Source organism: Lutra lutra, chromosome 7, assembly GCF_902655055.1.
Source record: "Lutra lutra chromosome 7, mLutLut1.2, whole genome shotgun sequence".
Lineage (NCBI taxonomy): Eukaryota > Metazoa > Chordata > Mammalia > Carnivora > Mustelidae > Lutra > Lutra lutra.
In genome coordinates this window covers 95,643,285-95,668,908 of record NC_062284.1, presented here as the reverse complement: position 1 = coordinate 95,668,908, position 25,624 = coordinate 95,643,285, and the positions used below count along the sequence as shown (strand labels likewise).

Genomic DNA, 25,624 nt, shown 5'->3' with positions numbered 1-25,624 from the left:
TTTATTTCCTTATTTAGAAAATGAACAGAATATTTGTTAGTATTTAGTTGCGCGAGTGCCTCTAAGGTTTAGAAATAAGATAAATGATCACCTACCCCCTTTTTTCTATTGTTGATGTTTTTAAAGAATATGTATGTTGTTTCTTCTAAGTTTTTATTTAATGCCAGTTAGTTAACATACAGTGTAATATTAGTTTTAGGTGTACAATGTAGTAATTCAACACTTCCATATATCATTTGGTGCTCATCACAAGTGCTCTCCTTATTGACCATCACCTTTTTAAGCCATCCCCCGACTTACCTCCCTCTGGTAACCATCTGTTCTCTATGATGAAGAGTCTCTTTCTTGATTTCTCTCTCTTATTTTGTTCCCTATTATTTGGGGTTTTTTTCTTAAATTCCACATATGAGAGAAATCATACAGTATTTGTCTTTTTCTGACTGATATTTCACTTAGCATACTCTGTAGTTCTCTTCATGTCTTGGCAAATGGCAAGATTTCATCCTTTTTTATAGCCGAGTAATATTCCATTGTGTATATATACCACATCTTATTCATCCATTCATTAGTTGATGGACACTTGGACTGCTTCTATATCTTGGCTATCATAAATAATGCTGTAATAAACACAGGGGTGCATGTATCCCTTTGTAGTAGTGTTCTTATATTTGGGTAAATTGCCAGTAGAGCAATTGCCAGGTCATAAAGTAGTTCTGTTTTTAACTTTCTGAGAAACCTCTATAATACTGTTTTCCACCTTGACTGCATCCATTTGCATTTCCACCAACAGTGCATGAGTGTTCCTTTTTCTCCACATACTCTCTAACACCTGTTGTTTCTTGTTTTTTTCTTTTTCTTTCTTTCATTTTTTTTTTTTTTAATTTAGCCATTCTGGTGGATGTGAGATGATAACACATTGTGGTTTTGATTTGCATTTCCCTGATGGTAGATGATGATGAGCATCTCCTCATGTGTCTGTTGGCGATCTGTGTGTCTTCTTTGGAGAAATGTCTGTTTGTTTTCTGCCCATTTTTAAATTGGATTATTTGTTTTTTGGATGTTGAGTTTTATAAGTTCTTTATATGTTTTGGATACTAACCCTTTATCAGATATGTCATTTGAAAATATCTTCTCCTATTTCATGGGTTGCCTAGAATGTGTATATTGTTAAAATTTAGAAAACATGTTTTCCTCTAGAATCTTGTGAAACATTAGAAATTTTACAGATACTAAGTTAACACTGTATAGCCATTTCTTACCTATAGGTAAGGTATACATGATCCCTTGGACATGTATACATGGGCTTTGTCTAAATTTGGGAGAACAATTATACTGTAAAAATAATTAGGCATTTGTTTATTAAACAAGCACAATGAAACATCCCATTCATTCTTTTGAATCTCTTTCTAGTTTCTATGATAGCTTCTCTAAAAAACCATCTTATGAGAACTCTCAAACTAATAGCTGTATCACATTCTGCCTTGTAAAAATAACTTTTATTTTTTCTTCCTCTTCTTTTTCATTCTTTTATGAGAAAACAACTTTTTAATTTGAACATTTCAGTATTGATACTTCCTTGTATATGAATATCAGCCTTTACTGTTCTATATAAGACAAGCTTTCTCTGTGGTGGCTGTGCTCATAACTCTGCTGCTTAGACCATCTGAATCCGTTCTCTTAAAAAGTATTTAAGGAACAAACAGATTTTCTTGCAAAATTCTGTGTTCTGGATTCACCTGCTGTAGTTGATAATTACCATTTAACATGCAGTTTAGCTCCTTTTAAAAGATGTCCTTCCTGCTTTTGGTTCCTGTGTTGCTTATCTCTCCCTCTGAAATAGCCACTTTGTATGTGTATCTGTCCTAAAAATTCATGTTGCAGCAAGGAATGCTTCCATAATTCTATGTTTTGAATGTACTTAATTTGTTAATATCAAATGTGCTTCGTAGACCAAACTAATAGAAACTCAAATAGCAGCACATGGACAATTTAGTTCTTACAGCCATAGAGAATATTGGCTTTCTCATAAATAAAATATTATCAGTGGTTTTACATCATACCACAGGTGATATACTGCATATAGACCTGATATACACAAGTCCAACTGTATCACAAAACTTTCATTATCTCTCCATGGACTATTATAATAGTGGAATAACAGGCTGCCATGCAGTATTATCCCAAACATCTGTCTGATCATTTAAAAATGAAAATCTGGGGCACTGGGTGGCCAGTAGGTTAAGCTTCTGACTCTTGGTTTCAGCTCAGGTCATGATCTCAGGGTCATGAGGTTGAGCCCTGCACTGGGCTCCCCGCTGAGCATGGAGCCTGCTTGGGAATCTCTGTCTCCCTCTCTGCTCTCTCTCTGCCCTCTCCCACACACTCTCATGCAAGTATACATGCATGCTATCTTTCTCTCTCAATAAATAAACAAAAAACCAAATAAATAAAAATGTGAATCTAATAAAATCTTTTTTCTGCTTTAATCCCTCCAGTGGCTTTCAAATATTTAGGATAAATCCACATAATGTATTGCGACCTAGATCATCTTTGACTTTGCAATGCCTTGCTCTCTCTTACTTAATCTATATTTCACTCATACGATTTCTAGAAGCCAACCATGTCTATGCCTGGGGTCTCCATGTTATTAATTCTTCTTCATGTTTGCTTAGATAATATGCCAGGGGCCTTCTTCTTCTTCTTCTTCTTTTTTAAGATTTTATTTATTTATATGATAGAGAGAGAGAGCACATGCGCAAGCAGTGGGAGTAGCAGGGAGAGGGAGAAGCAGACTCCCTGCTGAGCAGAGGGCCCAATGCTTGCCTCAATCCCTGGGACCCTGGGATCATGACCAGAGCTGAAAGCGGCCACTTTTAACTGACTGAGACACCGAAGCACCTGACAGGAGCTTTCTTAACACTGAAGACATCACCTTAGAAAGGCTTCCCTTACAGATATCTCTGAAGTAATATTCCTTGCTTTCCACAGTATAACTGTGGAAGTTGTATTTTATTTTTCCCATAGCACTGAATCCATCAAATTATCTCATTTGTGTGTTTGGACATAAACTCACTAATTATAGAGACGTTATCCTTTCAACAGCTCAAACAGTGCCCAACACATGGAAGATTCTCAGTAAATATATGTTAAATGTTGAGCCAGCACTTCCATGGAGATGTCTGGATTTCGAGCTATGGTACAGATAAAACTGAGTTCAAGTTACTAGTAACTCATGAGTCACTCTCTGTAATTCCATCCCTCTTGACCCACTGAAGAAGGCTCAGTGAAGTGTGAATGAAAATGATATTATAATTGGTTCCATCTTAATGTATTTAGTTTCTAAACTGCTAGTGATTTTCTAGTTAGTTTTTAATTGATTTCTAGTCTAATTCTACTATGTCAGAAAGCACACTCTGAACAGTTGTAATCTTTAGAAATTCGTCGAGATTTGCATTATGCTAAGCCTATGATCTGCTTTCATAAATGGTCTATGTGCAGCCTCAAGAATGTACACTTCACATTTGTTTTGTGTCAGATAGGTCACATTTGTTTTTGTGTTGTTCAGATTTCCTTTGTATTTTCTGATTTTTGTGTCTGCTGTTTTAAAAAACTATTTACAGAAGTTAATGTCTATTAATATGGCTGTATATTTGTCTATTTTTATCAATTCTTGCTTTATATATTTTGAAGGCATATTATTAGTACATATGGATATAGAATTATTATAATTTCCTGATAGATTGACTAAGTATGTTATCTTCCTAAGCATATTATCTTCCTGATAATATGCTTCTTGATAGATTATCTAAGATATTTTATCTTGCTGGTCGATTATCATTAAGAGTGTCCGTTTGTACCTCTAAAAAACACTTCTTGCCATAAAGACTATTTGTCAGTCACTAATTTAAATATACAGGTTTTTAAGTTTTTATTTGAATTCCAGTTAGTTTCAGGTGTTCATTATAGTGATCCAGCACTTCTACACAATGCTCTGCGCTCATCACAAGTGACATCCTTGATCCCCATCACCTGTTTCACCTATCCCTCCAACCCACCACCCCTCTGGTAACCATGAGGTTGTTCTCTATAGTTGAGTCTGTTTGTTGATTTGCCTCTCTTTTGGTTAGTCTTTGGCTTATTTTGGGGGTGGGGGAAAATGGTAAATATTCACCTTTTACTTTCAAAATTTAGGTGTCTTTATGATATGTCACTTGTAATCAGTATTTAGGTTTTGTTGTTGTTTTAATCTGGTGGGACAGGTCTTAGTTTTTAGCATATGTGATCCTTTTGTTTTGTTTTGTTTTCTTCCACATGACCCACTTATTTTATTTTACTTGTCTATTCTTGCCTTTTTTGGATTTAGCAAATATTTTAAATTATTCCATTTACTCCTCTATGTAAGAGTCTTAAGTTATCGTAGTATATTTTATTAGTTACCTTAAAAATTACACCTTGCCTCCTTGATTATTACTTTATCACTTCCTCAGTAATGATAGAAACTTAACATACTTTAACAATATGCACCCCTTTTGTATTTTATGTTATTTTTGTCTAGTATTTTGATTCTATTTTAAAATCAACAAGATAATATCATTTTATGCTCTGAAAAAATATTCATTTATATTTAGCAACTTTTTTTTTCCATTTTGAGTTAATTTTTGTTTATGGTGTGAGGGAATGGTTGAGGTTCATTTTTTATAGATAAATATACATGTGTTCTCCCACCATTTATTAAAAAGATCATTCACCACTAAATTTCCTTGGCACTTAAATTGAAAATCAATTGGCCCTGTACATTAGGGTCTATTTCTGAACTATTTATTCTGCTTGATTGATTTATATGTCTGTCTTTATGCCAGTATGCCACACTGTCTTAATTACTGTGGCTTTATAAAAAGTCTTGAAATCAGAAAGAGTAAATCTTCCAAGTATATCCATCCTTTTCAAAACTTATTTTAACGTTTTGGCCTTTTATTTGCACCTAAATTTTAGGATCATTTTGCCAATTTCTACTAAAATTCTGTTAAGATTTTGAATAAAGTCGTGTTGAACCTATAGATCAGTTTGAGAAGATTGCTATTGAACCAAGGATGACTGATACTGGCAGTGTATTATAATCAAGCAAAGAAAAACTCGATCTCCCTCATTTTGATTTTAGTGCTTTATCATGTATAATACTGCTTTATGAACAATCTGAGGGCATATGTAAAATTTTCTTGCCAATTTTACTTAGAGTCATCAACTTTTAAAATATAAGTTTTGAGTCTCTTTGTCTATATGTATGTTTATCATAAGTGCATAGGAACCTGGTTGTTTACTTAAGAAATTCTTGAGAGTTTCTTATAAAGAAATTGTGTCTCACGGGTAAGGCAGACAGGTGTAGACAGCTGCCTGGAAATCCTGAGGTTTTGTTTTTAATGGGCACAATCAGTTTACTTTCGTGCAGGAAACACAAATACAGATTTTCACAGAGACTAATCTGGTAACATACATATGTAAATCTGTCTGGTAGTATGAAAATAAGAACTGGTGAAGTTTGCTGTGCATGTGCCACATCTTAGAAAACAGTACAATGCCTGTTGTCAGAATTCTGTATTTGGCCCTCTGGGCTGCCATTTGGAAGCTCTACTCAAGTCCATAGTTTCTTTAGGAGGGATGCAGTGGTACTTATGATAATATTACTAGTCTTTTTTTTTTTTTAAGATTTTATTTATTTATTTGACAGAGAGTGTAAGAGAGATTATGAGAGGGGAGAAGGTCAGAGGGAGAAGTAGACTCCCCATGGACCTGGGAACCCGATGTGAGACTCAATCCTGGGATTCCAGAATCATGACCTGAGCCGAAGCCTCAACCAACTGAGCCACACAGGCACTCCAATAATATTACCAGTCTTACATGACTTCAAATACAGAGAATTATGGACTAGGCAGGTTTTCTCTAAAAGTTCTATTGAACGACAAAATTAGAATTAGTAGATCAAAAATTCTGGGGCTGGAATTTTTATAATACAGATGAACATGATACAGGGCACACTTTTTTGCCCATGAATCTCCTTGATGGCAAACAACATCCTCATTTGTAGCCTCTAACCACCTTGGAAATTTGGAAGGACTGTGAATTATGGTTGACCAGCAGTATAAAGCAGCAAAATGAACTTAGATTTTGGTCTTTATTTTTACAGTGATAAAATGTAATTTTTATGTAGTTTTAATTTAAAATGTTATCATATCTTTTCTTTTTCTCTACATTGGAATACAAACCCACACATTTCTAAGTAACTATCCAGAATTGTGTTATTCAATTAAAGGCATTATTCATTTAGTCTACATATCAAATTTGCTCTAGATTTGAAATTAATTCTGTGTTGTATCCTTGAAATATTTCCTAAGATATATTTGCCTCCCTATAATGGCTTCGGCATTTATAATGAGATAGGAATGGTATTTACTGCTTGTTGTGCTAGTGTTTTTATGTGTGTATTTATGAATATATAAAATTCTTAGGTGTTATTGATTTCTTGGATAGTTCTTTCCTATCAACTACTGTGTAAACTTCATGATTAAAAAACTTTCCATATTAAAATCATTTGTTTTGGAGCACTTTAGTAATATTTTAAATTATTTCCAACAGATCCTATGACCTTGTGGCTTCCTAATGTAAATAAGATCCAGTTAAAATAACTGAGATCTACTATGTGTAAGATATGGGAACTCTCTGCCAGAGATATAGAAGTTACTAGGTACAGCTCCTCCTCTGCTAACTTTGTTGATATGTATGGGGAGAACTTAAGGTAAATAATGATTATGATACAAAGTAGAAGTCACTGTCAAAAATAGAGGCACACAGTAATGCCACAGAGAGAGCATTCAAGGTAGAAAATAATAGTATCTGTAATAATACAGAAGGAAGACAATACTTCTAGGATTGGCTGGTGTTTGTCTGGTTGGCTGGAACAATAATGGATGTAGGCGGGGAAGGATAGACTATAAGCTGGGACAGTATACTGGGACTATATTGTAGAATAATCCACATTACAGATCATAGTGTGCTTATTTTTTAACATTAGAAAATAAATTCTTAAGGATGTTATGTTTTGTTCTTCAATACTGATGTCTTGTTTTATATTAAGGATAATTTCCCCATTCATATTAATTATATCAATTTGAATCAAATATTTATTTCATCATCCTGTTGAGTGAGAAAATCTTATTTATACTTTTTTTATATAACTCATGTTTCTGAGGTAAAATTGGCCTGAGTTCCTAACTCTGATAGAATTTATAAGAACATAATGTAATAAATTTAAAAGGAATAATTATGCATTTGTACTTCTACTTCATACTGAAGATGTAAACTGATATATAATGTCAATTTATAAATTAATAATAAATTAGTCATTAGAAATACAAAAATGATTGTGAATTAAAAGGTTTTAATTTTTTTACTGATATTGGAAAATAAATACTTATAAAAGTTCTAATTTGTGGGCGCCTGGGTGGCTCAGTGGGTTAAAGCCTCTGCCTTCGGCTCAGGTCATGATCCCAGGGTCAGGGATCGAGTCCTGCATCCGGCTCTCTGCCTGCCTCTCTGCCTACTTGTGATCTCTGTCTGTCAAATAAATAAATAAAATCTTAAAAAAAAAAAAGTTCTAATTTGTTTTATGAGAATTTTAGAAATAGTGCTATAGGAGTATTTTACTACACAATGTCAACAGTGGTAAGGCCCACTGACTAATGTCTTCCTTTTTAAATTTTATTTACAAAAAGTAGTTTTAAAAGCTTAAAACTATAGGTGTTGCAAATAATTTGGTCAATATTAAAGAAAATGTACTTGAATTTTACAAACTGCACACATTTTTGCTATTTTTCTAGAACTTTCATAAAGATGTTCATGACATCATCTTGTGTATTATAATTATATCATCTAATTACAAGACCGAACATATTTACATCAATTACATAATTAGTTATAATTAGGCTAATTAGACTAATTATACGATTAGACAATAATCAACTGAAAATTCCTTTTTACAAATCATGGAAATTCACATGGAAAAAGCCTTCTATCATCACAGAATATTAAATGTATATGAGCAAAAGAATAAAATCAATTTTATGGGATAAAACCAGTTATAAGTAGTAAAGTCTAATCATTATAAATATATATTCAAGTGTATACATACATGCCATTTGATAGCATATGTATGTATGCACACATATATTGATATCTTCTGTTTTATTATGCATTATGCTATATATATTTTTTTAATATAATGGACTTTGGGAACTGTTTATTGAGGAGAACAAGGTAATCCTGAATGCCTTCATCACTTCCAGAATGTAGTAAATTAATTAAGTAGGTAAGGTTCAAATTTTCCCATAACTTTCCATGTTATTTTCTGTATTCCTTCAATAGGCTTTGTCTGTATTAGCCCCTCTCACTCTTTGGCATGCTGCCTAATCTTGCATATTCACTTAGATGGCTATCCAGTAGGTTCACATATCTTGGTATCTTGTTTTCTGAATACTAGATATAAATTTCTTAGTTCACCCAGAATAATTCTCTAATCCCATGATAGCTGAATAGCTGAGTAGCTCAGCTATCATGGATCCAGAGTTCACAGTAAAAGTTATTCTTTTTTTTTTGTCTTTTCTTCTCATGTGCCTGTTTTCCTGCTCCATTCTGCATAAGAATTAACTAGAATATGCCATGTGCAAACCATTATATTTATTGGGCCATACTTCTTGTGGGAATTATCTAGAAGGGTGACATGAATCCTCTTTTTAAGGCTTAACAATATGTATTCTTACTTTTGAGTAATATAAACACCAGGCACATTCCCGATCACAAAAACATAGGTACACAAAACATTTCAGGAATACATCTACTACAGTAGTGACCTCTGTATTTTAGTGGCCAGAGCATCATTGCTGTTGGTTCAGATGTATCTGATTTGTATATTTCCTTCCCTTGTGACTTATTTCCCATTTACATTTTCTAATTCATAACTGACTAGAATTCTGTGGATGACCCCTAACTCAGCTTTATAAATCTACCTTTCAGCCTCACCTAATGTTAAGAATTTTTTATTCCTATTACTACTTGAGTCAATATGGTTAAGCAATGTTGACTGAAAGCTTATGTGCAAGGCAATGATTGGGCTCTATTTTTTTCTAGTCAGCAATCTTGACTGAATTGACAGCATGCACTCCACAAATGATAGGGGTGGAACGTCAAGTGAAGTTATCTCATATAATGGAAAAGCCAGATCGATACAAATACCTAATTCAAAAAAAAGCAAAATAAAAGTGAAAAAATATACAAAGCAAATGACAGAAAACATATACAGACAGTTCCCAGTTTATGATGGTTCAATTTATGCTTTTTTGACTTTACAACAGTGTGAAAGTGATACACATTCAAGAGAAACCATACTGCAGATTTTGAATTTTGGTCTTTTCAGGGCTAGTGATATACAGTTAGATACTGTCGTTGTGATGCTGGGCAGTATCAGTGAGCCAGAGTGCCCAGTCAGCCATGTGGTCACAACAAGAGTGATAACCAACTGATCACAACCAATACCCGTATAGCCATTCTGTTTTTACTTACAGTAGCATATTCAATTAATTATCTGAGATATTCAACACTTTATTATAAATGGGCTTTATGCCAGGTGATTTTGCCCACCTGTAGGGTAATATAAGGGTTCCGGGCATGTTTAAGGTAGATTAGGCTAATCTATGACATTTGGAATATTAGTTATATTAAATGGATTTTCAACTTACAGTATTTTCAACTTAGGATGAGTTTATCAAAGATCATTCTCTCTTAGCAGCATAAGGTCAAGGAACAGAATTTCCAAGCACATCATTCCCTCTATGGTTGTAGTTAATTTTAAGTCAAGAAACTGGCTATTTCTTAATATATAACAGACTGGAAATGTGTGACTAACCTAACATTTAAAGGATTTGGCTGTTTCTCATACAATTTTTATTTTTTACCAAGAACAGGGAAGAGCAGGAGAGTTGGCCATGTGTTCATTCTAATAATCCATTTGAAAATATTCAAATATAGAAAAATTACAGAGAAAAAATCAGTAACTGATTATTAATGTGACAAGTTTTATAGAAAGGGTAGAGAAATGAGAAAGTAATAAGGATAATACAAGAAATATAGCAGCATAAGCAAAGGACCAAGTGCTTAGTGAAGAAGAATGAAGTCTAATTTTTATAGATTTTATGTTTTTGCTTTTTATTTAAAAAATCATTATGATTATATATTATGACTACATTTCTTCTTGAAGGATATGATGGGTGGAAAAGACCAAATTTTAAGTGCATTCTCAATCAACAAATAATTTATTAAGCAATGGATAGGAAAATTTCTTACTATGTATTGTGAGAGAAACAGGATATCTCTATCCCAGGGGCCTTACGATTCATTTAAAGAACTTAAGGCAACCACTGAATGGTAACTCACAAGTAAGCACTAAATAGTGGTTTATAAACAGAGGGGATGTGATGTGATGAGCACTGAGTGTTATATGCAACTGATGAATTATTGAACACTACCTCTGAAACTAATGATGTACTGTATGTTGGCTAATAAAATTAAAATTAAAAATTAATTAATTAATTAATTAATAGATGTCTTAGTATAAAAATGCAATGAAAGTTCCAAAGAAAGTAAAAATTTACTTCTAATTGAGAAGGTCAGAAAAGAGTGGAGAATATGTACAAATCTTTTTGAACTGCACCTCGGTTAAGCTGGGAACAGAAAAAGATGCATATCAGGGGGTAGGGAGTGTTTTTTTTCTTCTTTTACCTAAAGAATTATTTATTTATTTTGGACGGGGAGGAGCCGAGGGGGAGGAGAGAGAGAGAGAGAGAGACTTACAAGCAGACTCCCTACTGAGCAGAGAGCCCAATGCAGGGCTCCATCTCAAGATCCTGAGATGTATGACCTGAACCGAAATCAAGAGTCAGATGCTTACCGACTGCACCATCCAGGCACCTGGGAGTGTTTTCTTTAAAGATGACAGAATTGAATATTATAAAGAGACAGTTCAAAATAGTGATGAAACTTAGTTGATGGGAATGGGGAGTTTGAGGAATAAGGAAAAAGTAATTTTGCTTAGACTGCATAGGATCTCAAATGACAAACTAAAGTTTTTGAAATGGTGTTTTAGAAGAAAGCTGGGTAGAGTTTTCTATCATGGACATGGCACGAGGAAGCCATGTCTGGTGGCAGCATCAGAATGATTATAATAAAAGAGAGCTATGGTTCTTCATAGTAGACCATATATTACCTTAGCCAGAATGAGCACTCAAGCAATGTTGGTTAAATCAATGATAAGGGTCTAAAGCAAATATTGTGTCTATATGATTGGAAAGGAAAGGTCATTTCGTGAAAAGAAAATTAAAGAATAATCTAAAGCTTAATGTCCTTGAATGTGGGGTAATGAGAAACAGTAAAAAATGAATGATGCCATGTCTTCTGAGTCTGGATTATGGGAGAGTGATGGTGGCTTGCATTAAAAAGAACATCAGAAGAGAAAACAGGTAATGCAGCCATTCTAATGGAGTGTAATAGTGAACTCACTGAGTTTAATATGACCTCATATGCCCTACTGATGAAAATCTCCATCAAACAGTTATCAAAGAACATGACATGAGGCAGGAAGTCAGAGGTATGGTAGGGAGAGGAGAGGACATGTACAGAGAGGCCAGGGGCATCCAACAGGAAAAGAAATACAATCTAGAAATAGAAGAGGTTGGGGCACCTGGGTGGCTCAGTCAGTTAAGCATTTGCCTTCTGCTCAGGTCATGGTCCCAGAGCCCTGGGATCCAGCTCTTCTTGGTTGGGCTCTTGGTTAGGCAGAGAGTGGGTTTCTCCCTTTCCCTCTGCCTGCTGCCCCCGCCCCCTACTGGTGCTCTTTCTTTCCCTCTTGCTGTCAAATAAATAAATAAAATCTTAAAAAAAAAAAATTAGAGATAGAAGAGGCAAGCCTAACTTGTTCATTGGCAAAGTATAAGGTGGTTTCTTATAAGGGAGGCAGGTAATACAGGAAAAATAGAAGTCAATAAATGATATAAATAAATACATAAAATAAGAATGATCAAAAAGAATTAGAAAACCAAAACAGATTATCTTAAGAGGTCCAGACTGGGGGGAAAATACAAGTGCAAGATCATTATTGCTAACAATTGCAGTTAAAAGGATAGGAAAAAAATTGGAGAAGTTCGATTTTATTAATTAAAATACTATTGGTGATTTTTTAAAGCATTTTTGTTGTTGTTGTTGTTGTTATTTTGCTTAGAGATTTGTCAGGAACCTATACATTGATGCTAATAAAAACTATGATAATGGATCATATTCCACTGGAGTTATATTAGTAGAAGATTACAGACTAAAATTTGTACAATAGATAGAAAATGAAATGGAAAGCAACCAAGAAGTGACTAAGTTATGATACAATAATTACCTACACATAGGGGTTGTTAAAGTAGCAAAGGCAATCTACAGTGTTAGAAATAAATAGAAAAGTATAGAAGCATAAAAAGAAAGATTTACTGAATTGTAACAAAAGAGCATCATTAATGACATTAGTAGGTACAGTTTCAGTGGAGTGTTGAAATATTATTTTAAAAATATGGATTAAAAATAATTTTTCAGTAGAAACAGAAACAAGTGCTGGCAGAATATAATTAACTCTGTGAGTAAAGAGAATTTATCACTAAATATACATCTAAATGACACTGTTTCTCCTTTGTATGTATTTGAGAATCATTATTACTGTATGATTGCTTTTAGAATATTAATTTATATGTACATTAACATCTTTTGAATTCATATCAGGTACCAAGCAGATAATAATCCTGGAGAAATAAATATGTGCAAATCCTTGAATGGTGAAATATAGGTAGTTATAGCACTTTCAATTCATTTACAAAGTATCTCTCCTATGCTAAGTCCTGTGCTAGGTGCTTGGAACATAACACTGAGAGCAGGACAGACAAAGTTAGTGCCCTCTAGATACTGACTGGCAAGGGGATGGATGAGTCTGGCAGAAAATTAATCCATTCCTGAAATAAATGGAAAAATGAGACTGTATTACGAAGAAATAAAAATCATACTTCACCAAAAGCGATTTCTTCTCTTCCGGAAGGTGAGGCAAGGTTTACCTGTGGAAGTAGGGAGTATTAGTATCTAAGAATGAGATGAATTTGATAAGGCATAGAGAGATGATAAGCCAAGCACTTGCAAAGGTTTTATGGTAGAAGGAAGCTGGATAAGGAACTAAGAGAATGAGCTGAGACTAGGGAGGAAAGGAGAATAGACCATATAGGGTTGACCATCATGTTAACAGCAATTGTGTTCACTTTAAGAACAATAGTTAAGTCATCGATGTGATTTAAGCAGAGAAATGTCATGATCAGATTTTCATATTAAAAAGAAATTCTGGTTGCAGATCGTTATGCTTGCCTGTGTTTTTTTCAAGATTTTATTTGTTGGGGGCGGGGGGAGAATGGACAGAGGGAGGCGAAGAGAGAGAATCTTAAGTAGGCTCCATGCCCAGTGGAGCTCCATTGCAGGGCTTGATCTCAAGACCCTGAGATCATGACCCTGAAATCATGACCTGAGCGGAAACCAAGAGGCAGACACTTAACCAACTAAGCCACCCAGATGCCCCGCTTGCTTGTTTTTTTTAAACTATACTAACTGTAATCAGGAATTTCTTAGCAGAATGTAGGATGTAGAGCATTACATTTAAAAAATAAGTAAAAAGAGTGGTCAAGAATGAGCATGTTTCAAAGTCAATGAAAGGATCCGGGAGGGAGATACTGAATATTTCAACAAGAAGTAATCGAAAGTTCAAGATTCTTGTTACTAAAGAAGGAAGAGGAAATTTAGAGGACTGGATCTGAAGTTCAGCATAGGATATGTTAGTTAAGTTTTGGGTGTCTGTGAGGCATTAAAATGGACATATTGAGGTAAAAATTTGGTCTATGTATCTGAAACTTAAGGGAAAATTCTGGAATAGAGATGTAGACTTGAGGAGGAGGGCAGGAAGGTAGGGCTTGTAATAGTATGAATAAGATCACCTAGGGGAATTCTATAACTCACAATTAATTGTGGGACAGGCAGCCCCAGGAATACCAACAGTTAAGTGTTGAGAGGAGAAAGGAGAGTGAAGAAATCTAACCAGTGGTAGTCACAGAGGTAGAAGGAGTAAGATATATCATCTCATTCAAAAATTGTCTGAGTCATCTGTTTCTAGTATAACATTTTCTTTCAACCATGCTTTCTAATTCTTTCAACCATGCTTTCTAAGCACACACTTTTCTAGCCATTGTATTTAGTTAATATAAATGGGAACTCTGTAATGCACTGAGAGCATGTTTTAAATATAAGTTCTAGAAATGCGCACATTGACTTATGTATATTCATGTGGGATGCATTTGCTTTTGTTTGTATAGAAAAAATACAGTGTTTTTCCTAAAGAAAAATTGGAAGATAGAAGATTGTTCCTTCTTAGTCCACTGGGGAAAGTAACTGATTTAAGACCAAATTTTGACAGTGCATGAATAGAATTATGGCCACAGTGCCCTTGCAACCTGAAGGAGAGATTCATTTGATGCATTTGAAAAACTAGGTATCCACACCTGTGTTTGAGCAAGCTTTTTTGCAAATGAGCAGGCAATGCCTTTGTGTTGTTACTAAGTATTCCAATCCTTCTGAAGAATGTATGAAAGTATTGCATTTTTTAGGATTTGAGTGATATTATACATGGTTGCATATAGATGTTATTTGGAAAAAAATTAACATTTTGAAAATTGCTACACCAAATATGATTTCATTGGGATACTGTTTACCATTTCCATAATTAAGTTACTTATGAGAGGAACTATTTTGAGAAAGTACATTAATCACCTTAGAAAGTAAGGAAATCTTTAAAAACCTATTTTGAATTGGGCAGTTTTTTTCTTTAATTTTTATTGTTGTTTGTTTCTTCTTTTACCCTTTGAACAATTTCAATGTTTTACATGGCCTTTCCTGGCTCATCAAGAATTTGTAAGATATTCCTGGCTACTTGCCTGATTTGAGTCTATCTACAGTTTTGCAGATTTACCTGGAAGATCTAGACCTTGAACTCCTGAAAAATAAAATTGCAAAAACAATAATGATTTTTTCCCTTTTTTTTTCATTTTTTTCATGAGTGCTTCTTTAAGGCATTTTACATCTGTCATTGATATGTATACACAAAATATTTATGTATATAAATTTAATTGCCTGTCATTAGTTTGACTTCAATAACTTTGTCCTACCAGCAATGTTTCATTTATCGGCTCTTCTTAAGAATCCATTCCTTTTGAAACATTTCATGTTGAAGTCTCCATAGATTGCAGTATTTGTTGAATAAACTCCATTATTAAGTACACTATTCTGATCCTTGCACAATAATTTGCATAACTACCACCAGAAATAGACTTCTCCCCCTAGGAAGCTAGTTTGCTAAGAAAATGTTCTGAATTTTCATTGTAGTCTGTTAGCTTTTATCTCCAGGCACATCACAGTATTATTTTTAAATGCGTGGTTTTTTTGTTTTGATTTTTGGGTTTCTTAGGGCATTTTTTCTTAAAAAATAAGACAACCTGCCACATTTTGATGATAATATGATCTAATACAACATAATACCATAATTCATTCATTCATTCATTTATTCATTCATTTTGGTTATCATTGACTTTTTCTAATGACCTTTTCTACATTTTCAGGGTGAAACCAAGATCTTAAAACTAAAGAATCTTCGACCTCAAGACTATGCTAATTATAGCTGCATTGCTTCAGTGAGGAATGTATGTAATATTCCTGATAAGATGGTGTCATTTAGACTTTCCAATAAAACAGGTATGGAGCTTTCTCTCAATGTTTTATGTCTGTTATCCATAGCTAATGTTTAAAAAGGTTAAGTTTCTTATACCCCAAATGATTCCTGTAGTATATGTAGGAACAAGACACCTTTTCTTTTTCCCCCAGAGAAGTCTATGATCTGAAAAGTTACTGGTAAATGCACGCTGTAAAGTTTAATTGCTATATGTTCGCATGTCATGTTTGTTTATATATCATACAAAATTATAGTTCCTTAAAATAGCGCATTCATAAATATCACAATCATACCCATAACGTGTTCAAAGAAATTCTGAGAAATATTAGATTCTTCACATAAAAATTTATGGTCTAAATTGCTAAAAGTGTTTTGTGATTCCAAAGCCAAGAAAAAGAATCTCTCTCTTGCTCTGTTTCAAGTAAAGAACATTAATTGGTAATTTCAGGTAGGTGTTCTTAGGAAAGTATTTTTGCAGTAAATGTCAAAACATTAGTAGGCTCGTGACTTAAGTTAGCCTGTGTTTAGTAATAGAGACCTCAGAATAAGTGCAAGCATATTAAAGAAGGATTGCGAAATGAAAGAGCACAGAGCGAGCGTGGGAATGGACTGTCTTTTGCATGATTGTGTGGAAATAATCACTCTCATAAAATAGAATTGGAACTGGTTTTGAGAAACTTTCAGTGGCAATTAATGTAAATTTTTACTTTCAAATAATGCTATTAAAATAGTTTTTTTTTAATTTTTTTTAAGAATTTTTTATTTATTTATTTGACAGAGAGAAATCACAAGTAGGCAGAGAGGCAGGCAGAGAGAGAGGAGGAAGCAGGCTCCCCGCTGAGCAGAAAGCCCGACGCGGGGCTCGAACCCAGGACCTGGGATCATGACCTGAGCCGAAGGCAGCGGCTTAACCCACTGAGCCACCGAGGCGCCCCTAAAATAGTTTTTAAAAGTAATTTTCTCATTAACAAAAACCTTACAAGGCGTGGATTTGATGTGCCTGGGTGTACATTTTGATTCTGCCACTTATTCGCTCTTGGATCTGGTTGAACAAATTGCTTCACACTCTGCCTCGATTTCCTCACAAATTCCTAACGTTGTAGGCAAGAAGTAGTGAGTTAACATACGTAAAGCACATGGCACATGCTTTGTCAGTTTTCCAACAAAGAGCTAGTCAGCACACAACACATTTGATGAAAAGATGACACCTAGGACTTTATTGGAAGGTGAAAAAAACGTGTGCTCAACTGTTGATTCACCATCCCAGGTTCCATTGAGTTGTTAGAATTCTGAAAGATAATTTTTAAAATGTATTCATTCATGTATTCGTCAGAGACTTCCTGGGTTCCTACTATGGGTCTGCACTGATAGGCTTAGGAATATTGGCTAAGATGTAAATTGCCTTAAACTGGAGAAATGCTTTATTAAGCACCAGGTAAAAGTCATTAGTGGAAGGTAAAAGAAGAATGTGGGATATGAAAATAAATTTTTTCAAGAAGGATGAGAAAGACTTGAGGGAAATGACATAACAGAAAAATAAAATCTTAGTGAACCTAAGACTTATAAAAGTTAATAATCTCATTTCATTTAAAAAAAAGAAGAAATAAGCTGTTGAGAAATAAATATCAGAGATTAACATGTAAGAACTGAGGGTGATTATGGTGCTCTTGGCATGAAATACTTGGTGAATTATTATAATTATCTTTGTTTTTCTTAGTTTCTTTAATATATTTTTAAAATACACATGATCCAGGGAGAAAAATTAGAAATAAAATGGAAGTCCTATGAGTTGGGTAAACATATTACAGTAAGAGTCAGAAAAAAGGAGTTGGTATATTACAACATATGTTATGGACCTTGCCCTTGAGCAGTACTTTATTACTTTTAAAATTTATTTTTAAATAAATTTTTAAATAAATAAAAATTTATTTTTATTATTTCAGTTTTTCTTTATAACTACTGGGCTATAAACAGGAGGATTTTTCTTTGTTTTTTTTTTTGTTTGTTTGTTTTGTTTGTTTGTTTTATCATATCTGTATCATTTGACACATAACCCACTAACCCTTGGTGATTAAAATATCCTCATTAGATTGTTTTGAGAATGAACTAAATCAATAAAAACAAAAATTGTTTAAAGGCTAAGAGGTACCATAAAATCATATTTAACATTTTTTCTGCTCTAGGAATGTATATTTTATATTTTATTATTTCACAATGTCCCACAGCTACTAACGAGTGGAGACAAAATTTATCCCAAAGTGTGAAGAGTTATTGTAAATAGGAGACTGACTAGCTACTATCCACAAAATTTTTGTGAAGCCAGAGAAAATGAACCTAAATCTTGGCCAGAGTTTTATTAGGAATAAATAAGCATTTCTTGACCTAAAGCTGAAAGGAGGAGATTACCATGAGAGGTCATAGGGTTTCCAATTCCTGAGGTCTTATAAAACAGCTGGGTGACTTTGTTTCTGAGGTGATTTTTAACAATTGCCAGCTCAGAAAACAAAGACTTGACTCCCTGTCCTGTGGAGAGAGCACAGGAACTCTGTAATATAGATGTTTTGTTTAACTTTTCAGCTTTCTGTCCCATTCTTTATTTTTCAGGCTAAAGTATTGTGTACGTAGACTGAACCAAGAAAATAAACTATTATTCTCTTTTATAAATTATCTCATAAAAATTTTAGATTCATGTTCACTGCAAAATGACCATTAGAGTTATGGTAAATAATTGGGTTAAAAATAATAAGCTTAGGACCTTGTCTGACTTTTCGATTACTATAATCAAATCTGTCATGTGGCTGGTGCTTTACATATTCAAACCAGGTTTGCTTCAGCATTTTTCCCATCTGGTCAAAAGAGTTGGTGCATTTCAAATAGGTGAAGTCATTGAGGTAGCTCTCAAATTACACCAGGATTAACTTAAGCTTTCAGCATCTTCGTGCAAACAGGACTATTAACAGACAAGTGCATACAGGCTAGTTCATTGTTTTCTAACACTGGAAAAAGTTCAGGAGTCACCATTGGGATAATCAGCGTGAGAGGTTGTTTTTGTTTGTTTGTTTTGTTTTGTTTTAAGATTTTATTTATTTATTAGAGACAGAGAGCTGGAGGTAGAGTGGGGGTTGGTGGGCAGAGGAGAGGGAGAAGCAGACTCTCCGCTGAGCAGGCAGCCCAACATGGGGCTCGATCCCAGGACCCTGGGATCATGACCTGAGCCAAAGGCAGATGATGCTTAACCAACTGAGCCACTCAGGTGCCCCAGAGACAGGTACTCTTTATGATTTCACTCTTGTGAGTCTTTAAATGGCATAAAATCCCCATGTTTTTAACTCTTGGTTGCAAAATGGCAAGGAAAATGTTGAATGTCCTGAGGGAAAGAATATTATATGTTTGATTACTCTTCTCTGTTAATTAATATGTTGAAGGTAACTTTGGAGATAATTTTTGTAATGGAGATGAAATAATTGACTATTAAATATATTTTTGGTACAAACAAAATTTTATTTTAACAACTCTAGAGTGAAGGAAAATTTTTAAATATAATTGATTTATTGACCTGATTTGAACAATGCCCAATGACATAGCATATGAAGATGGAAACAGTGTCTGCTGTGAATAAAGTTTTGTAAAAGTTTTTGCTGCAGAACAATTGCATCATGGAATACAGTTTTCTGGGTCCTTTCTGTACCTGCTAAATTAGACGTTCTGGGAATAGCCTGCAGTATACACACTTGAAATAAGCATAAATGATTACTTTGGAAAACAGATACTGTCTATATTATCAGAATGTTTTCCGTGAACCCATTCTACTTTGTGAATTGGAACTTTTATTAAAAATAAGTCTATTTTGGGAGTGCCTGGTCATTAAGTGGCTGCCTTAGGCTCAGGTCATGATCCCAGGGTCCTGAGATCCAGCCCTGCATCATGCTCCCTGCTCAGCGGGCAGCCTGCTTTTCCCTCTCCCTCTGCCTCTCCCCTCTGTTCCTGTTCTCTCTCTTTCTTGCTCTCTTAAATAAATAAATATAATCTTTAAAACAAAAGCCTATTTTTTACAACTACTTAGAAAAGCCATGTTTAGTGTCATTTTAAAATGAAGTATCATCTGTAGATTTACCAATAACATGTTTTCTTAACTTTCCTACTATGGATTGACATTATAGTAGAGCTTGTAATTGCATCTACCATGGAATAACCAATCATTTGGTGGCCCCTGTTGATTACTTGTTATGCTGTGAAAAATCTCATGTCACAGAAGTGTCATTATTCATCATACCTAACCTAGCTGTCTTAGCACTTATCATGACAACTGAAATGATTTTATAATACATGAAGCTTTAGGTTTATTTCTTCATTGTCATAAGGTTGTAGCAGGGTCCAAATTGTTTTGGTCATTTTCCTACTCCCATTTGGAAGAAAAACAATGTTAGCTCTTGATTGATAAATACTCAATGTAGCTGTATTTTTCTTAGTTCATTAAAACAAACCTTTAAAATTTGTAAATTTAGGGACACCTGGGTGGCACAGATGGATAAATGTCTGCCTTCGGCTCAGGTCATGGTCCCAGGATCCTGGGATGGAGTCCCACATCCGGCTCCTTGCTCTCCCTCTGCCTGCTTCTCGCCCTGCTTGTGCTTATACTCTCTCTCTCTGACAAATAAATAGATGGAACCTTTTAAAATATTTTGTAAATTTAGAATATTGTTAAATATAGGTATATATTTTAAATTATCATAATTATGGTAACTAAATATTAAATATTAAAGTTTCTCAGATTACGTGTATTTCTAACTTGAGGGAATTTAGAAATTATGATAAAACAAATTTCATTCATTTTAATATATTTCAAGTACTTATATATGTTGATGTCTAATGATTTCAAAGGCAAAGAAGAATTAAGTAGGTTACTTATATTAAGATTAAAAGCATAATACATAATTGCTTGAGAGAGTTATGCATTCTGTAAAGAAATTGGACAGGTGGGGCTAATTTTACTTAATTATATAGGTCATTTGATTCAGTCTACTCACACTTAGCATTTATAAAAATTATTTAATTAAGATGTCTTCCTTAAATTTAGTAACCAAGTCATTGCAAAAGTATTATTGGCCAAATAAATAGGGAAAACCTATGTCCCTTTCTCCTCTTCCTCTTTCTCTCCCTTCCATAAAATAGGTAGAGGGTTAGGGGACATCTCTGTTTATTATGTTAGATATCTACTGTTATCTATTCTTCTTATTTTATAGAACCCACAGCGAAAGTGTAATATAATGCCCAGCAGTTGCAATAAATCTCAATATAAAATTTTTGCACATTGTGATTTATTTGTGGTATTTTTCTCCTATGTTTATGGGAATTTAACTAATGTATCTAGGTGTTATGAGAAATAAAATAATATTCCAGTTATAAAAATTCGGTAGGAATAGCTGTAGATAATGAAATAAAAATACATAAAAACTTCCTTTTGTAAAGTGGCATTGTCATACACAGTCCATTTAAGTGCAAAGGAAGGGGCAGTAGACATTTTGCTGTACATCTGGGTGTTAACCTCATGCATTTTTCTTAGCTGCATGGATATGGCAGTGCCTTGCCTTTAGGTGATCTCCCCAGTATCTACCAAATCAATAGCATCATTTATTAGAATGCAGATATGGTAATTCACTAACAGTGATAACTTGAAAAGACCAAGTTTGTGAGAAATATATAGTGCAAATACAGTGACTTCCTGGACTAGTTTGCTTGGCCTACCATAACGGAACACCACAGACTGGGTGGCTTAAACAGCAGAAATTTATGTTTTCATAGTCTAGAGGCTAGAATTCTAAGAGTAAGGTGCTGTAAGAGTTGATTTTTGGTGAGGCCCCTCTCTTCTGGCTTGTAGACAGCCATCTTCCCCCTGTAGTCTTTCATCTGTGGTTCACAGAGGAAGAGAGTGAATGAGCAACAGCTCTAGTGTCTCTTCTTCCCTCAGAAGGGCACAAGCCCTATCAGATTACAGTCCCACCTTTGACCTCCTTTAACCTTAATTATGTCCTAAGGCCCCAACTCCAAACACAGTGACACTGAGGTTTAGGTGTTGAACATAAGAATCTTAGGGGCACACATCTCAATCCATAATACTTTACAAGACTGAAAGGTGGGTTTTGCATTTGGAATTCATTTTCTTTTAAAATTTCAGGTATTAGGGTGCCTTGGTGGCTCAGTCAGTTAAGCATCGGCCTTTGGCTCAAGTCATGATCCCAGGTTCCTGGGATAGAGCCAGAGACAGGGTGCCTGCTTGGCATGGAGACTCCTTCCCCTCTTCCTCTGCCCCTCCCCCCTCACTCATTTTCTCTCTCTCTCAAAATAAATAAATAAAATCTTTGAAAAAATAAAAAATAAATAGCATAAAAGTTCAGGTATAAGTTTATAATTTGTGTTAAATGTAGAAATAGGTTGGTAGAAATAGAAATTAGTTTATAATCTATGTTATATATATATATATATAATCTATGTTATATATATATAGATAAAATCTGTTATATATATATAGATAATCTATATTATATATATGTTATATATATAATCTACATTAAATCTAGAAATAGATTGGTAGAAATGGTAGAAAATGAATCTACCATTGAGAGAGAAAAGACTTTCTTTAGTAGTATGTCAAAAAGAGAACTCTAATGAAACTGTTTTGTGGACCTGTTATTTTTATCTTTGGAGGAATGATAAAGAAGCAACAGTAAAAGTTAAATAAAACTTTAGGTAGGGACAGAACTCACTTTTGTAATAGTATTATCATGAATTTTTAAAAGCATGGTCAGGGCGCCTGGGTGGTTCAGTGGTTTAAGCCGCTGCCTTCGGCTCAGGTCATGATCTCAGGGTCCTGGGATCGAGTCCCACATCGGGCTCTCTGCTCAGCAGGGAGCCTGCTTCCCTCCGTCTCTCTGCCTGCCTCTCTGTCTACTTGTGATCTCTCTCTGTCAAATAAATAAATAAAATCTTTAAAAAAAAAAAAAGCATGGTCAAAATATTGAAATAGGATCACAAATGATACATCAGTGAACCCATGCATTTTTTTTCTCATTCTTTTTTTGTGATGGAGAAGTTAGTATGTGCTACAGAAGATAAAACAGAAGGAAAAAAAAACAAGAAAAAGCCAAGAATCATCATTTCATGCACAAATATATATTGAGAACATTAATTCCTTAGTAGATTTTTTAATCTTAGATAATACAGATTTTCTAAACAACAGTATTTACTACTAGATACACCAACAGAACACACATATTGTTGATGGGCTGTCATTAGAGAATGAGACGTTTCCTATAACTCTTTGGCATGGATTTTGAAATTCAAAAGCCTTAGATACAAATTTTGGTTTTCTAAACTTGGAGATGTTATTTATCTTCTCTAAACTTATTTTTCCCCTCCCTAAAAATGGGGATAACACAAAGTCCCACTTTATTTGTTTTTTTAGACTATAAATGCTATAAAATGAAAAACTTTTTTAAAAAAGTGTCTGGCACATGATAAATATAATATATAGTAGCTATATAATATGTAGGGTTGTTAACCTAGCTAATAGAAAGAAAGAATAAAATGGCACCATCCGTAAATGTGGTAAGATGATGACAAGAATCTTAGACTGTTTGTTAGGATATTGCGTACAGCTTCAACCACTGATGACTAATCTTGAAATAAGTTCATAATCTTCTTAAAATTACTTTTATTGGTGGATAAATTAAATAACATTTCTCAGAAAAATCTATAGAAACAAACACATATTCTGGTATATGTCTGTCTAAACTGTTAGCGAAAATGTTTAACAGAAATAAAAATTAATAATGGTATGTAAGGAAAATTGAAAAAGCTTACAACTGGGTTGATTTTCAGCAGATTCTTAATCTGAGAGCTCATCTTTTCCTAAGATAATCAAACATATATGCCCTATTCTCATTAATGTATCTTTAGAAATGTGAAAATATGGGTGATGAGTAAGCACTGAATCTGGGGACAGAAGCAGTGGTCATTATGGGGTTTCAACTTTGGTCTTCCTGAGACTGTTTGCAGAGCAGCAAGGTGACCCAGATTTTCCAAAATCCTATTACCATAGTAACAGGAAGTTTGCATGTTGCTGAGATCTCCCTACACCTGCGTATTTTGTTGTCCTGGTAATGCATTTTTCAGGTTAGTTATATCCAGAGTTATTCTGGGACTAGGAGTTCTTATATAAAATATCCCTCATAAACTATCAACTCTCCCAGAAGCTTTCATAACCCAGACACAGTAGATGTCTAAAAATAGAACAAGAATAAAAAACACTTTTAATCAAATGAAAGGAAATGCTGTCATAGTCATTGAAAGACATGTAAATTATTGACATGTTATCTCACAACTTAAATACTTCGGAGCATATCAAATAATTTGTGTTTTAGCAAACATCCAGAATAATTCATTGGTAAAATTGTTCTAACTGTAAGTAGTTACTATTCTTCGTAGGCTGTTAAACTGTAATTAAATTGAACAATTTTAAAATTACTCATAAGACTACAAAAGTTCAAATCATGTGTTTTATAATATTTCTTTCAGAAAATTGAGTGAAGATATGCCAAAATGAAGTAAGAGGATTCCTAAATCTCTGAGAATAATTAATTTTTTAATTTAATTTTTTATTTTAATTCTATATTTAATTCTAGATTATGGATTTGTGGACCATGGCTTAGAACTTTTTAAAATTCTATTGTTCTAGTGAAACCCCCCAAAAGTACATGATTATAAATACTAATTAAATTGCTAGAAATACATTTTGGACTTGTTGCATGGTTTTTGAGTTTGCAACTCATAATTTGTGATACAGAATTTGTGATACAGATAACTCCATGATCATTTACTGAAACATTTGAATTTATAGATTACTGGCTGTCATGATGAAAATACATAATTTCCATTAGTACATGTACCTTATCCTATTATTTATTCACCTTAGTCTTGAATTGATTATATCAGGTAGTCACCTTTCTGTTGTCAATCATCCCTGTTTGTCCTAGACTCAGTGGAAGTCCCAGTGCTGGAAAATCCTATAAAACCAGGCAAACCAGTGATCTAATTCAGCATGCTGCCTTCCTCTGTACAAGATACTAGTCTTCATGACAGTCGTTAATGCTGGTGCATACAGAGGTTTAAGAGATTCTATATAGAGAAACTTAAGTGAGAAGACCTGGGTGTGGATCCTGGCTTTCCCTCCCCACTCTGCACTTCTGTGAACAATTCTGACGACTCTTTGAACTTGCATTTTTGCTCAGTCATATTGATAGTGGTCTCTGAGGTGGGTTTCAGGTAGATGAGAAGATACCATTCACTCTAAAATTTCATTTTTATTTAGCAAGATAACATCAACAACAATAAAAACTTAGATGAAATGAGGTACCTGCAAAGAAGTAGATGCAGCCTCTACACACACACATACTCTTGAGCCCTAAGGTCCAGGCAAGAAAGGTTCAGGCTTTAAGAATATTAATACTTCATTGTGCTGTTGTCCTTTCATATGTGGGGCTTACATTACTATTCAGGAAAAAGTGAAACTAATAAATAATTTCTGAACTGAATGCACCTATTTGAGGGAATCTTTGCAAATACTGTGCTTTTAATATTACTTGTACAAAACAAAAAATTCACTGGCAGGTTGGCTTTAATGTCCCTCGAGACAGGATGCATCCCTGGCGACTCTTTTCCCTCAAACTCCAAGGCTTT

The 25,624-nt window shown here is 34.0% G+C and overlaps 1 protein-coding gene across 1 annotated transcript in view; it reads left to right on the top strand.

Annotated features, from left to right (window-relative positions):
- Positions 1 to 25,624, top strand: part of MDGA2 (MAM domain containing glycosylphosphatidylinositol anchor 2) — an 888,742-nt gene that overhangs the window by 552,652 nt on the left and 310,466 nt on the right. Inside the window, exon 5 of the mRNA XM_047738228.1 lies at positions 15,780 to 15,912. Within this exon, the coding sequence (XP_047594184.1) occupies positions 15,780 to 15,912 (133 nt within the window). The remainder of the gene's footprint in view (positions 1 to 15,779; positions 15,913 to 25,624) is intronic.